At 46.7% G+C, this 15389-nt stretch overlaps 1 protein-coding gene across 1 annotated transcript in view; it reads right to left on the minus strand.

The window, feature by feature from the left end:
• Positions 1–15389, minus strand: part of NBEA (neurobeachin) — a gene marked incomplete at its 5' end in the record, with an annotated part of 985874 nt that overhangs the window by 509261 nt on the left and 461224 nt on the right. Inside the window, 2 exons of the mRNA XM_042782600.1 lie at positions 2105–2231; positions 4468–4622. Coding sequence (XP_042638534.1) covers positions 2105–2231; positions 4468–4622 — 282 coding nt within the window. The remainder of the gene's footprint in view (positions 1–2104; positions 2232–4467; positions 4623–15389) is intronic.

The following is a 15389-nucleotide window of genomic DNA, read 5'->3' on the forward strand; positions in this document are numbered from 1 at the left end:
GGGGGGGGTGTTGCAGAAAGGGAGGTCAAAGAGATTCCAAACACGAGGAGAACTTGACACATCTCTGGGGTTCTGAATTGTGTGTGTGTGTGTGTGTGTGTGTGTGTGTGTGTGGTGTGGTAATCTATGGGAGAGGACTGGCAAAGGCCTCCAGGGGCTAAGCCACTCCTGCCTGGCAGCCAGCAAGAATTCAGGGACATTAGTTAGACAGCCACATGGAACTGGATTCTGCCAACAACCTGAACCAACCTGGAAGTAGATTCTCCCCCGGAGACTCCTATAGGGAACACAGCCCTGCCCAAACCTGGGTTTGAACCCAGTGGGGCCTATGTTGGTTACAGCCTATGGAACTGCGAGATAGGAGTGGACGTTGTTTTGAGCTATGATGCTTGTGCTAATTTGTTATGGCAGCAGTAGAAACCAGTGCAAGAAGAGATGGAGGACAGGACTAAAGAAATGTGTGATGACCTGAATGAGAGTGTTCCACACAACTGGAGGTCACAAACCGTGGGTGTGAGGTGCTCAGACAACACTGTGAGGGTTAGAGACAGAGAGGAAAGAGCAGGCAAAAACCGAAACACCTGATGCATCATCCTAATAAGTCCTGAAAGCAGACCTCCACCAAAAAGGTGAAGAAAGCAGTGAGTGAGCACAGACACAGGAAGAGTGGCAAAGCAGGGCAGTGCTCTCGTCGGCGGCACACCGGCCAGCAGGCAAAGCAACAAGGCTGCAACAACACCACCGCCCAAACGACACACACGCAGGCCCACGGAGCCCAACAATTCACGAAGGAAAGGCAGTGAGGCTGTGTCGGGCCAACAAGTTCCGGGCAGTGCCGTAGCCACCTGCACACAGACACTTGGTACAGGAAGTTTCTCACGTAGCAGAAATAGGAAACCAGACAAAAACTGGCCATTTATGCAAAGAAATGAGGAGTAGTAGAAATAGTATAAATGAAGGTAACTATAAAATTAATTATAATTCAACAATTACTTTCCAACTAAGATGAGAAGGCCGGGGGGCAGGGATACTAGATGAATGGGAACAGAAAGCCCAGGAGGGACATAAACTGTCCCACACTGTGAAGGTGACCAGTGTCGGCGAACACCTATTGACGGAGACCCTAACTTAGCCTTCACCAAGGACAACGTGAAATACCATCTATGAGGAATTTTGCTTGTTCAATTGCTCTAACATAATTAACTTTCCAGAGCAGGCACCGTAGCAATGTATTGCTGCTAATAGCAAGATGGTAGATTTTAATCTAATCATATTGATAATGACATTCAATGTTAATGGTGTAGAAGCACCAAATAAAATACAGAAACTATCAAATTGATTTAAAGGGGGATTAAAAAAAAGCAAGGCCCAAGGATATGGTTTTTAAGAAAAGCTTGCTTTGAATATAAAGATGTAGCTAAATTTTTAAAAGGAAAGAAAAAGAATTGCTAGTCAAACCCTAACATAGAGTAGAAGGGGGGGGAGAGGGAGAGGGAAGGGGGGGAGAGAAGGAGAGAGAGGGAGAGGGAGAGGGAGGGAGGGGCAGAGGGAGAGGGAGGGAGGGAGAGAGGGACAGAGGGAGAGAGAGAGGGGGAGAGGGAGAGAGAGGGAGGGGGAGAGACAGAGAAAGATAGGGACAGAGACAGAGGGAGAGAGGGAAGGAGAGAGAGAGAGGGAGAGAGAGAGAGGGGGAGAGACGGAGAGATATAGGGACAGAGACAGAGAGGGAGAGAGGGAAAGAGAGAGAGAGGGAGAGAGGCAGAGGGAAAGGGAGAGGGAGAGGGAGAGAGGGGGAGAGACAGAGATAGGGACAGAGGGAGAGAGAGGGAAGGAGACAGAGAGGGGAACAGACAGAGGGGGGAGAGACAGAGAGAGGGACAGAGACAGAGAGGGAGAGAGGGAAAGAGAGAGAGAGGGAGAGAGGCAGAGGGAAAGGGAGAGGGAGAGGGAGAGAGGGGGAGAGACAGAGATAGGGACAGAGGGAGAGAGAGGGAGGGAGAGGGAGAGAGATGGAAGGGGAGGGAGAGAGAGAGAGGGATAGGGAGCAAGCGAGAGAGAGGGAGCGAGTGACTGAGTGTGAGACAGGGCCCAGAGCCCTGGGTACCTCATGTTCTCGGCCGAGTCTTCCGGCATGGGGGCGACCGTCTGGACAGCCGGGAGGTTTTTGCTGGTAGCACCGTTCACAAAACTAGAAGAGGAGGAAGAGGAGGACGACCCTGAATCCACGGCACCTGTTCCCAAAATAATAATGTTTAGCCTTAAATATTCCTTTTATTTAACAACATAATTTTCATTACAGCATTACTTTTGACTCTGAGAGAAATTACTCAACTGAATTTCTAAACATAATGGGACAACTGAAAACCACTTGGCCATTAGTATACTAATTGCTATTAAAAAACACAGACAGCAGCTGCTGCATCAAAATTTACTCACATGAACCTCACAAAACTGCACGTTACAAATGGGGTATAAATGAAAGACATTAACAAATGGAAACAACTTTCGCTGAAACGGGTGCAGGACCAGAGCAATCTGAGTCGGGAGTCGGCTCTTCACGTCCACGACGCACAGCTTCCCGTCCCACTGAGATAAATGTGCGACATTGCCGACAACGCAGCAGTAATCGTGACTCTCGATGAAATGACGGTTCAAAAGGCGCAAATGAGTGTAATTGTACCTGATTTGACAAGAACGTGCTTTCCTCAGTGATAGGAAGATGCCAGTTGAGAAAGCCTTTTTCTAGGTTGCACCATGTAACTGTGCGAGGTAGCTGTGGCGTGGGGGGACATCTAGTGTTCCTGAACGTTATAGTATATGACACTATTTCCCCTGAAACTGATTTGCCTGGCAGTGTGTCCCCTCAACTTTATCCAGCATCTCTGTGTCCACTGGAGCCTGGGCCTTTGGCCACCACTGTGTGTGTGTGTGTGTGTGTGTGTGTACGTATGCATGTGTGTGTCTGCACATCTGTGCGTTCCTAAGGAGGATGCCGTTACGTCCATGGCATACACCACTGTACTGTCGTACGCTCTGTGCTGACACGCTTGCTGATGACACTCTGCACATCTATTAATATGAAACATGACAAGAAAGCACCATGACTTGTCTCACACAAAGGTAAGAAACAGGGACCAAATTGTCCAATTACCCAGCTCTTCACAAAGATGAGAGTCGTCAGTAAACAACACCAAATGCATGTTGGTTTTCCTTCCCAGCTACATCAGTGTACTCTAAAACCTTAATACTTTTTGAATATGTATTTCAGTAAGAAGAGTAACACTTTCCCCTACCCCCCATTTCCTAAAAGCAGAGTCAGTGTAAAGAACAGGACTGTGCCCTGGAAAGAAAGCCTGTATATGAAGCTGTCAGACAAGTCAGACACAAATAGCTGCTTATGCTACATGTAACCCGAAGCTGTGGTCTTCTCTCACGCGGTGTTACTGATGGCAGTTCTGTGCTACAATGAACATGTCTGACAGGCGACATTCGCCATCCTACCCCCCACGTCTGTGTTGGTAATGCCATGTCACACTCAGGTGGCATGATAACGGGGTACGGACAGACAGCACAAGGAAGAGCAAGAGGGTTCACAAAGACGGGGAGGGTCTAGGTCAGGACACTAGATGGGAAGGTTCAAGGCTACACAGGCTGGAGAGGAGAAGGCTACTAGGTCAGGGAAGGGAGTCAGGGATCATCTTGCCGAGTATAAATACCTAAAATGGAATCACAAAGAGTTGGGTAAGGATTTATTTAGCTAATCACCAACAGGAACATTTCTGGAAATTAAAAAATAAAAACAAAGAAGCTTATCTCAGGCAGGCTTTGAAAATTTGTTGTGATTTGCTATTTCATGTTCTGAGAATCATTAGGAGGGGCTGGACAGAGAATGGCACTCTCTGCTATCCAAGTTCATCAGTTAACTCAGTGACGGCCTGGTTCGCGGCCACAGGCCCCATTCATCCAGCTGCGGCTCTGGGTTATCGGCAGGGACCTGCGAGGAGCGGTGCCCTCCCCGAGGGGAATCAGCGCCCAACAGACACTAGGTTCGGCCAGTAGGCACCCCTCAGTCCGGCCTCCGTCACTCCCATGCTCAGTACACCTTGCTACCCTGCACACAACTGGCTTTTGCCACAAAGCAAACTGCAGAGCTTAAGTCATCTTTGGATTGTGGGCCCCAGATACGTTCCACTCTCAGATTTCACGCTGAACGTCAATCAAGGGCGTTCTATGTCGCCCGAGCCTCGGCACCAAAGCCAACAGAGTCCTCCACAATGGCGCCAAGGGAGGGCACCCCGAATGCGGACCCCTCCTGGGAAACAGTGTCACAAGGCGCGAGCCTTGCCCAGTTTACCATCGTCCTACACGGGCAGGGCATTTTGCTTTCTGAGACCAAACGAGCAGAAAAATGATGACACAGAAAACAAAGGAAAAGATGAGGCACCACAAAAAGAGAGAGGCCGGTACCTGTTGTATTAATCATACTTTTTGGTGTAGCTCCGGCAGCGGCAAATATGTTGGCCGTGCTGCCTGTGGGCAGCCCGCTTCCTGCAGGGGCGGCTCCGACCGCGGTCACGGCCAGGCTCCCGGGGGGCGGCTTCTTGACCGGCACCACCACACTCCTGGGGAGAGACAGGGCAGAGAACCAGCGGCAGTTAGAGGAGCCTGGGCGCTGTGGCGAATGCACCTAGTCAACGTCAGAATGCCTTCTGTTGTTCCTTAATTCATCGGTGACAAAACAATGGACGTCAAGGACACACGGGCAAAGCGTACTGACGACTTAGGTCTCTGGGTAAACGCTTCTCTAGAATCTAGTTGGCAAACCTTTCTAATGAGGGCATGCAGACCAGTCAGGAACCTGGTAATATCGGGAAAGCAAGCGCCCAGATGAACAGACCTTCCCTGTATCTATGGGGTGTTGGGGGAAAATCAACGTAAAACGTCTGTTTATCCTCATCATATCCTTTGCATGTAAAACAGTCAAGCATAAAATTCTTCTGAATCGTTTCCAAAGTAAAGCTAAAAACTGAACCGGAAACACTCAGTAACATTTAAGAGCATAATACTTGTTTTATACTTTATTTTTCTGAACAAAATTGTGTTGCTTTCTATACCAGGAATGGCATTACAGTGTCCCGAAGAGAACTAGGATTCGACACTTGGAACCTAGTGAGAGATCTTGTTAGTATTTAAACCTAACCAGCATTTTGAGCAGAGCAGTTATAAATTTTCCCCTTGTTACATTAGTACAATTTAAAATGACTTTTTAAATAAATATTTTGAATTTGACATCATATTAAGCTTAAATAATAAATGCACGTGAATACCAGTCAGGTTAAACTGTGATTACAGGAAACCCTTTCTCTGATAAAATGTCTGTATTTCCTCACAGTGAAGCCTCCTCCTCCTCCAAGTTTGCAGCACCATACACTTCACTTAACCAGGATCTCCCAGACATTACTCACCCATCCCTGAATTTATTTACCTAGAACATAGGTGTGTGAAATATACAAAGTGCAAATGTACTGCTTGAACACTGGCAACTGGGTGGTACAAAAATATCTAACTTCAACGAGGCTGTTTTAATCCATCCATGCTTGATGCTTTTCCCATGAAAACACTCAGAGGAAACCATCACACAGCTTATTCACAAATAACTTGGTGGCTTAAATTTTCTTAATAGCAATATATTTTCTATAGTTTTTTTTTTTTAATAACATTTATTTTAATTTGTTTCTTAAATTGCAGTTTGGGTGAAAGTCTGCAGGGCACACCAGTTTCCCATTGAACAATTCATACACATTTTGTTTCATGACATCGATTGCAATTCCCACACCCTAAAAGCTCTCTTCCCACTTTGTCCCTGGATTCCTCATTTCCATTTGTCCTTCCTTCCTGACCCTTCCTGCCTTCTAAGCTTTACTTTCAGGCAAACACTGCCCTTTGGTCTCATCTGCTTGACTGTATTGAGAAGTACATTCCTCACGGGTATGACTGATTACTTCATGGGCCTACTGTTTGGCTGAAGGTTGAACCCTACGGTCTTTTTTATTATTATAAATTTTGTTCTACATTTTTTTTTCTCCTTCTCTGTCCAGGACCCACTATTATGATCCTGATCAGAGCAGTATTTAGTGGTAGTCGGGCACCATCTAGTTCTTATGGTCTCCATTTCGTGGAGGCTGTGGGTCACGTGGTCCAGTAGTCCTTTGGACTAATTGTTTCCTGAGTCTTTGATTTTCTCCTGCTTGAATAATTTATTTTAGAAAGACCAGCACAAGGCCAATCCCTATGAGGCAGAGGTTAAAGATGTCCCAAATGTCCGACTTTTCCAAATTGCTGTGCCACTCCATCATCTCTGACATCAACTCCTACTCCTCCCCTCAATAATCTCCCTCCCGTCTTAGGGTTCCGAAGTTCACTGTACCATCTCACAGAAGTCATAAACTCCCAAGGAAATGGCTCACGTGGTGGTGGTGGAGGAGGAGGAGGCTGGGAGGCTGGCAGGCTGGCAAGTCCCAGGTCTGTGGGTGGGTCTGGAGGACTCTCCCGACTCCCGTGGCTGCAGGGCTTGGTGAACCCAATTCAGCAGGTCAGCTGATGGCTGCTGTCTCAAGTCCAGGGGTGAGATGATGACAAAACAAATGCAGAATTGGAGCAAGAGAGAGGGAACTTTCCCAGAAAATTCACACATACACCCTCAAAGGAGCTGCGGCAAAGGGGGACTCAAGAAACATCCTGTGCTAAACATGCTACAGAATAGGACTTAGGATACATCACAGAATGGGTGGTGCCTCCAACAAGGTGGGGCTCGCTATGCATCCCACCCTGAGCAGGCACAGGGAGTAGGATTTATAGTACATCCCAAAATGGCAGATGAGGGCTAGGGCCACAGGAAGCCAGTCACTGCACGCCATCTTTACTCTTCTTTGCTGTAGATGGGGAGAAGCCAAGAGACATCTTAGATGGCAGCCTGCATGCTCTTAAGACCCCAGCTGCTCTCACGAAAGTAGGATGCAGAACACTGTCTCTGTGGACTGTGTTATGCCAATTGACCTAGCTGTCCCCTAGGTCTTGTGGTCCTGAGCCCCCAAACCCAGTGAGTCATTCCCTCAAGGCGTTTGGTTACAGATGAGACTTTCCAGAACTTTGCCCCCAAATGCTCTACAATATTCTTGGAGGTATTTACTACACTAACAAATTCATATGGAGAACTACCCTCCACCAAGCCTGTATGTACTCATGATCGCGCTCCCGTTAGCCTTCCACATCTGTATCTACTCGTGGATACTGTTTGTTATTACCATCAGTGCAGGCCTGTGTATGTAGCGTTTCGCATTGTCTTTCCCTCTGTGCACCGTGCAGCGTCCTCCTGGGCCTCCGTCACGTGGTGCTGTGCTTCCTGATTGGATACCGCCCCCCTGCACCCTTGCTCCTCTGCATCTGCTCTCTAGTTAGTGACTTACACTCTCCACCCGCCTATTCTTGGTGACCATCAAAGATCGTTGCTACCAAGAAGCCGTTTCACCTAATGTCTTCAGTGACTTCTTCCATGTCAAGATCTAGGTTTGTAATATATACTATTCTCAATTTTCAGAGTACTTACTTTTTTTTTACTAAAGTACTATAAGCTTAAGTAATTCTCTTCATGCCAAAGTAAAACAAGCAGACAAAAAAACGTTCTTTGTTATCTTTTTCTGCGTATTTTCTCCTTTTCACTCAATGGATTAAGAAAATTCATTAGATTCAACTTTGAACTCTCAACTACTTATCAAATTACCAAGAGAACACATTATGTGTTCCCTCCCTCCAGTGTCGGCGGCTGCTTCAGATCCTTCATTGATCTCACTGAGAAGGAGGGTAACATGATGGGGAGAATGTCAGTCATGGAGCGAGAAGACCAAGGCTTGACCGCAGGCTCGCTCTCAAGCGGCTGACACGGCTCCAACCATAGCCATGTTGTCACAGGGGTGCACTGGAGAAGGATACACTTGGTGAAGTAGAGGTCAGTGACAAAGAGGAGGACCCCCAACAAGATGGATGACACGGGGGCTGCCACGCCGGCTCAAGCACAGCAAGGACTGGGAGGATGGCGCACGGCCGGGCGGGGCTTCCTTCCGTCGTCCACAGGTCGTTGTGAGGGAGATGGGACTCCATGGCACCTACCAGCGATGACCGCACTGTAAACATGGCAAGGTAACGCCACCTAGAGTCCCCGGGCGCTGCAGATGGTTAACACACTCGGCACCTAACTAAAGGGTTAGAGGTTTGGGTCCACGCAGAGGCACCTCAGAACAGAGAAAGCTCTGGCAGCCTGCTTCAGAAAACAGCCACTGCCAACCCTGCGGACACCGTGCTGCTCCGCCACATGGGGCGTGTGTCAGAGCCAGTTCCATGGTAGCCGGTTTTACACCCCTGCTTCACACAGAACTGGGGACACACTTTACGTAAGACCGCACTGAAAAGACCTTCTTCCATCGTGAGGGATCTTACAAATGGTACTAACTGTCACCATTACCTAAATGAATTCTCTACCTGCAGGATGTGTCTAGTCATAACGATCTGTATAAAGATCAATAAAGAAAACAAAACTTAATTTATTTTGGTTTATTATCAAAACTCCTCTCTAAATTTCTAAACTAATGTGAGGTGAACCTTCCCACTGGAATCTAGCAAGGAGATAAGATCAGCAGGTGCTGACGTGAAAACGCACCGTTAGGGAAATTCCAGCACTTCCTTCTTTTTCTCACTCCTAACATCCTGATGGATAAAGTACAGGAAGAGGGGCTCCTTTATGGATAGAGTGCTGCCAGGTGGATTGGTGGATGCGGGGAAACTGCCACCACACACCTCCAATTACCACCCTAGGACATAAACGGTCACAGACAACTACAGACAGCTTGTCATGAAGACAGGGTGTGAGACGTAAGTTATATTCTGAGAAATAAGGTGTATGACGGAAAGAGAAATTAAATCTCATCATTTCTAATGATGCTTTATGAATGGAAAAGGAAAAAAAAACATCAAAAGCCTATCTACCAAAAAACCTGAGAGCACCCAGACATTTCACTGATTGCAAACTCAGCAGAGTCTGACGGTACGAGATGGCATATAAATACAGACACTGTGGCTAAAAGCCCAGCTTTCACCATCCGACAGACTCAGGGTAGAATCTATACCCAGCAGCTGCCAGCTGGGTGGTCACGGGCAAGGCTGATCACTCTAATCTCCATACGTCTCACCTGTAACATGACCTTCCTCACGCTCTGTATATTGGGTGAACGCATGTGACAGTGTCACAGGATAAAGTCGTCCCGGATGTAAAGTGCTTAGCACACTGCAAGGGACACTGTAAGTCATCAGTAACTGGTAGATACTATGAGTCTTGTTTGGCTCCCAAAAGAGCTGGTGAAGACGGGTTGCATCAGCAATGGTGCCCAGATGGAGAGAGGCCCTAGGCCTGGCGCACTGCGTTACTGCCAGACCTCAGAGACAAAAGCCTAAGTGCACGTTTACTACCGCGCTTCAAGAACAATGACAATCAACACCAAGTGCATAAGGAGCCCTGTGGCACGATGGTTAAGCCCTTGGCTGCTAACGAAGATCAGTGGTTCGCCCACCAGCAGCTGTATGGGAGCAAAGACCTGGTGATCTGCTCCCCTAAAGACCCTGTGGGGCAGCTCCACTCTGTCACACGGGGTCACCTGAGTGGGGATCGTGTCGGTGGCACTGACAACAAACCAAGTCCACAAGAGGGCGGCCACCATGACAGCAGACGTGGAAAACAAGTCCTCTGTGGGGAGGCTGAGAGGACGAGAGCTACGGTGAAAAAGTGAAAAACGAGATACCAACGGTTACAAATCTGAAAGCAAATGTTAAAAATACAAGATCACACTTCCATCTGTCTGCAAACGCTACATCAAGACCCCCCAAAGAAAACCAAACTCACTGCTGTGGAGTCGGCCCCGACTCACAGCGACCAATTGAAATGTAATAAATGGATCCAACCCTGTAAACTTTCAGTCCTCTTGTTGTTGTTGTTGTTATGTGCCGTTGAGTTGGACTCGACTCATAGCGACCCCTCCTTGGGTTTCTGAGGCAGGATCACTATGGAAGTAGATCGCCCAACCTTCCTCCCGGGGAGTGGCTGGTGGGTTTGAACCGCCAGCCTTCTGGTTAGCAGTCAGGTGCCTTAGGCACTACGCCCCCAGAGCTCCCTCAGGACCCCCAGGCGGAAGAACTCTCTTGTAATTAGTATGAGCTTGAGCCAAGTGCTTCGTTCTCTACTGCTGCTGCAACAGAAATACCACCACAAGGGGGGGGGGCCTGAAACCAACAGGAAGTTACCCCTTCACAGGGGAGGAGGCTAGAAGTCCAAATCCAGGGTGCTGGCTCCAGGGCAAGCCTTTGTCTCTGTTGGCTCTGGAGGAAGGACCTGTCTCCTTTCAACGTCTGTGGCCCCAGCATCCCGTGGAGACCTCGTCGTCTCTTGGTATCACTGTTCCTCTGGATGGGGGAGGTTCTCAGCGCAGGGACCCCTGCTCCAGGGCCGTGCTCCGCCGTTCCGCTCCAGCTCCCCTCCCTCAGTGGCACGGAGGCCCCTCTTTCTCTGCTGGCTTCTCTCCAGGATAAAAGGTGACGCCGGCCACGCCCCTGGGCAAGTCCCCTGTGGCCTGAGTAAGGGGGCTGCATCTGGCCCTAAGCCTGCCTCATCAGCAAAGCAAACCTCATAGAATCCTCAATAACGTAACCTAATGCTGCCTCATTAACACAAAGAGGTCAGGATTGATAAGGCTCACAAATGTAGGATAATTATACCAGATCACAAAACGGAAGATGAGTACATCATTTATAACCTTCAAGCCACTGAGAATCATAGCTCAGTCAAGTTGATACCTATTTTTCAGGGACACAATTCAGTCCATGACACTAATCACTGGTTGAATGGTTAGGACGCCCACATTTACAAGAGTTTTGTTGAAAGAGGTGGGAAGGTGATGCTGGTAGATTTCTCAAATTCTTTCGCAATCTCCAAAATGTATGGGATTATAAGAACTAATATTCCCCCCTTTATGCATAAGGCCTAATTTATCTACAATTGGAGTGTTGACCATTCTTGTGCTTAATCATCCCTCTGATGGCACAGAGATTAAAGCATTTGGCTGCTAACCAAAAGGTCCGTGGTTCAAATCCACCAGCCACTCCAGGGGAGAAAGATGAGGCATTCTGCTTCCATAAAGATTGACAGCTTTGGAAACCTTACGGGGCAGTTCTATTCTGTTCATGAGGGTTGCTATGAGTTGGAATCAGATAGCCGGCAGTGGTTTGCTTTGGTTTTGGTACCACCTCAAAAAATTCTCAGATCTAAGTATTTTAGAAATACTTTGAAAGTTCGCATGTATCATCATGTGTTGAAAACACATCAGTTACCTCTTACAATGTTAGCTGGCAATCACTAATGCTTCCATGTGAAAGTGAACATTTCTTTTGTAAAGTCTTCTATCAGATTATTATTCAATCATTTCCCCACTCATTTACCTATTCCACTTCCATCAAGAAGTCTGACCTCCGTCCGACTCTATGTAGGTACCCATTAAAACCAAACTCTCTGCCACTGAGTCGATTCCAACTCACAGCAACCCCCACTGGGTTTCTTTTTTTTTTATTATTTTTTATTTTTTTTTTAGGATTTGGGTGAAGATTTACAGAGTAAATTCACTTTTCATACAGCAGTTCACATATACTTTGTCTCATGTCATTGACCAAAATTTACAATGCAGCAGCTCCCCTCCCACTTCCTCCCCATAGTTACCTCCTCCCAGTGTCCATCCCTTCATACTCTTCTGCACCCTGAGCTATCTCCCTGTGCATAAGCAGCCCTTCCTTCTCCCATGATTGTTCTCTCCAGGGCGTGTGTCTACTTGAGGTAAATGTTTAACTCACATGCCTATACTTTGTTTGGCTGGAAACCACAGTTGTGGGTTCAATTCCAGACCTGAAGGGCAGCTAGGGGCCATAGTCTCAGTGGTTACACCAGGCTCCATTGGACCAACAAACCTGGTCCCCACCTTCTTTTTTTTTTTTTGCCTCCAAATGATTTTGAGTTTTGTACCACATTGTTCTCCCTCTTTATGCAGGATCTCCTACATCCCTTCCAAGTGGATGGCCCCACTGGGTTTCTTAAGCTATAAATCTTTATGGAAGTAGACTGCCCCATCGTCCTTCTGTGGAGCGGCTGGTGTGTTTGAACCGCCGACCTTCTGGTTAGCAGCCAGATGCCTTATCCACTCTGCCAGCAGAGCTCCTTAGGTATCTACTGTGAGAGTGCATAAATACCTACAAATATACAAATCTGGGGAGAATATACATTTTCTTGATGGACAGCAAGGAGGCTGCTGTCCAAAAACACACAGAGCAACATGGTGAACATGAGATGTGGTGGTGGCCATCCGAGGCCAACAACCAAGATCCTGTATGTTGTGCCAGGGTGGTGCAGTGGTTAAAGCACTTGGCTCCCAACCACAAGGCTGGCACTGGAACCCATCAGCCGCTCTGCAGGAAGAAGATGAAGCAGTCTGCTTAGATGAAGATGACAGCCTTGGAAACCTTCTGGGCCAGTTGCACTCTGTCCCCAAGGGCTGCTGTGAGTCAGAGTCTATTTGACTGTTTGGGTTTTGCTTCTGTCTAGACTGCAACCTTGGTACCCGATTGGGCAGTTCTCCTTGACAGCAATGGGTTGCACTGGGTCGGGTTTAGCGTGGAACTTTTTAGAAGTGGTGTAGCTCAATGAACTTCATTGTTTTATAGATTAGGAAACTGAGTCCCAGAGGCAAAGAGAATGGATCAAGGCAGCACGACAAATTAGAGGGAGACCCAGAGTTAGGAGCCAGTTCTCCCAATCTCCGGATCGTTATTTTTCCCTCAGAAGGCTGGGCGTTACACACGTAGGCTGAAAGAAATGATGGGAACTTTGGGGGAAAACAATTTGTTACTGACTTTAGGGTGATGTCATATTTCCGACAACTCATCTGAAACCCCCAGTGAGTGATCCAATGTCTTCATCCTTTCTGCTTCTCCATTTTGCAAAATATTTGAGAATTACAAATGGAGGGGGGGGAAGGATGTATAAGAAATAATTGATTATTTCATGAAATCCAGCTATTGCAGAGAGAACTTTATTCAACTCAATAAACTATTTGTACACATGCCAGAAGGGGAAAAAAAGGCAAGACCAAAGGGGAGATGATGACATGACCTTGGTCAGAACCGCATCTTCTGATAACTGGCCTTGAAATGCCACCCTGGGAAGACGAAGCCCCATCAGAAGAGAGCTGGCTGGTGCTGGACAGCGTCAAACTGTAAGTAAAGGTGTCGACTTGGAATCAATGTGGCTTACGTGAACTCGTTCAGCTTTTAAGTTATATAATCGAAATACTTTTTTAAACAAAGCGTAAAGCTGCCACAACAGAAACGGAGACCATCAGCTGCAACTTTAATTTTTCACATTCTAACTTAGTGCTAAGATTCAAAAATGAATGGAGGAGAACGCCACCTCTAAATTCTCTCTTTAATATTTACATGACATTTTCATCCTTAGCACAAAAAGTGACATTAAAAAACTAACATAATGGCAGGGAAAATGCCTCCTGCCAGTGTGCAGTCTAGGGACTGGGATCTGAAGCCTACAAAACAGCCTTTTCGGTCTAGTGCTATGATTTACAAGACAGATTTTGTTTAGACATGGTCTTTGTCTGAGAATGAACCACTTGCAAGTGGGTATATGAAAAATGTGAGGGAAAAAAATACATGCTAGCTTGCCTGTATGTACAGACGCCAGTAATTGAAACAAACGTAAGCAGATCTGTACAACCAAGAGAGGTGGAACCCAATGTCAAATGCTGAGGTGTGCTGTCTAAAGAAGCAGGGCCGTGGTAAGTGTTTGTGGGGCCAGGCTTCCAACAGTTGATCAAAACGTAACAACTGCTGGAACACAGGGAAGAAGATACCTCCCGGCTCTTTCTCTCTCGTTCAAACTAGGGAATTCTCAGGAAACCAGCGGGGACGGAGACTCAGCTAAACCACAGATTGACACCAAATTCTCAAACGACGGAAAGTGCGCAGATATGCAAGATTGGACTTCTAGTTGAAAACACAGGGCAGAAGCTACATTGGCGTTTCTAATTTGATTGGCATATACTATGTATCACTGAAATAACTGGAAAAATGCTGAAATAAATCCCTAAAATCATCTGTTAAAAAAAAAAAAAAAAAAGCTACATTGGTGTTTTTAGGAAAAAAAACAGAATCTCAATCTAAATATTATAGTTAAGACTATGTTGTTGTTACATGCTGTGGAGTTGGACCTGACTCATAGCGACCCCTCCTTGGATTTCCAAGGTGGTATCACTATGGAAGTAGATTGCCCAACCTTCCTTCTGAGGAGTGGCTGGTGTCTGAACCGCCAGCCTTCTAATTAGCAGTCAAGTGCCTTAGGCACTACGCTACCAGAGCTCCTCAGTTAAGACTATATGAAAAGTAATAGCTAAGCTAGAATTCATATAGACCATAGAACCTGTCTAGAAAGGAATCAGAAGCAATGATGCTGTTTGGGAACTCTTCAGTTAGATCTGTCAGTTCTACAATGACATGACTAAGCTATTCTATTAGATATAAAACCAAGACGATTTTGGCTTTTTGGGCTGTGCAGTAATACAGCATTGGATGGGAACTGTTACAGGTCCAGAATATACTTCCTCTAGTCGTAGATAAGATGGCCTCTTCCTTCTTCCTAGTCTGTCTCAGTCTGTAAGCTGGGCTGATACCTCTACACCATGTGCATCCCACTGGGTTTAAAACACCAGTGGCTAAGCCTCAAAACTCACATCTACACATCACCATGGTAGGACAAACCGACAGACAAGTTTGTCTCCCTGTTGGAAACCTCTCCTACCACCCTTACCTGGGTCCCGGCAGCTAAAACACTGTCTGATACATTACCATGCAACTTATGAATAGTCCAGTTAGGTTAGAAGGCTCTCAAAATAGGACTAGGAGAGAGCTGCAGCATCAGAGTAAACTCAGCCTTACTTATATGGATGGGGTAAAGCTTTCGAGACCTCCATTTGCTGATGTGGCACCATTCAAATTGAGGAGAAACAGCTGCAGACATCCATTAGTCATCAGAACATGGAATGTACGAAGTATGAATTTAGGAAAATTGGAAGTTGTCAAAAAATGAAATGATATCTTTGGCATTAGTGAGCTGAAATGGACTGGTTTTGGCCATTTTGAATCAGACAACCATATGATCTACTATGTCAGGAATGACAGTTTGAAGAGGAATGGTGTGGCATTCATCATCACAAAGGATGTTTCAAGATCTGTCCTGA

Source organism: Orycteropus afer, unplaced genomic scaffold, assembly GCF_000298275.1.
Source record: "Orycteropus afer afer isolate SDZICR_OR568_19922 unplaced genomic scaffold, OryAfe1.0 scaffold00384, whole genome shotgun sequence".
NCBI classification, from domain to species: domain Eukaryota; kingdom Metazoa; phylum Chordata; class Mammalia; order Tubulidentata; family Orycteropodidae; genus Orycteropus; species Orycteropus afer.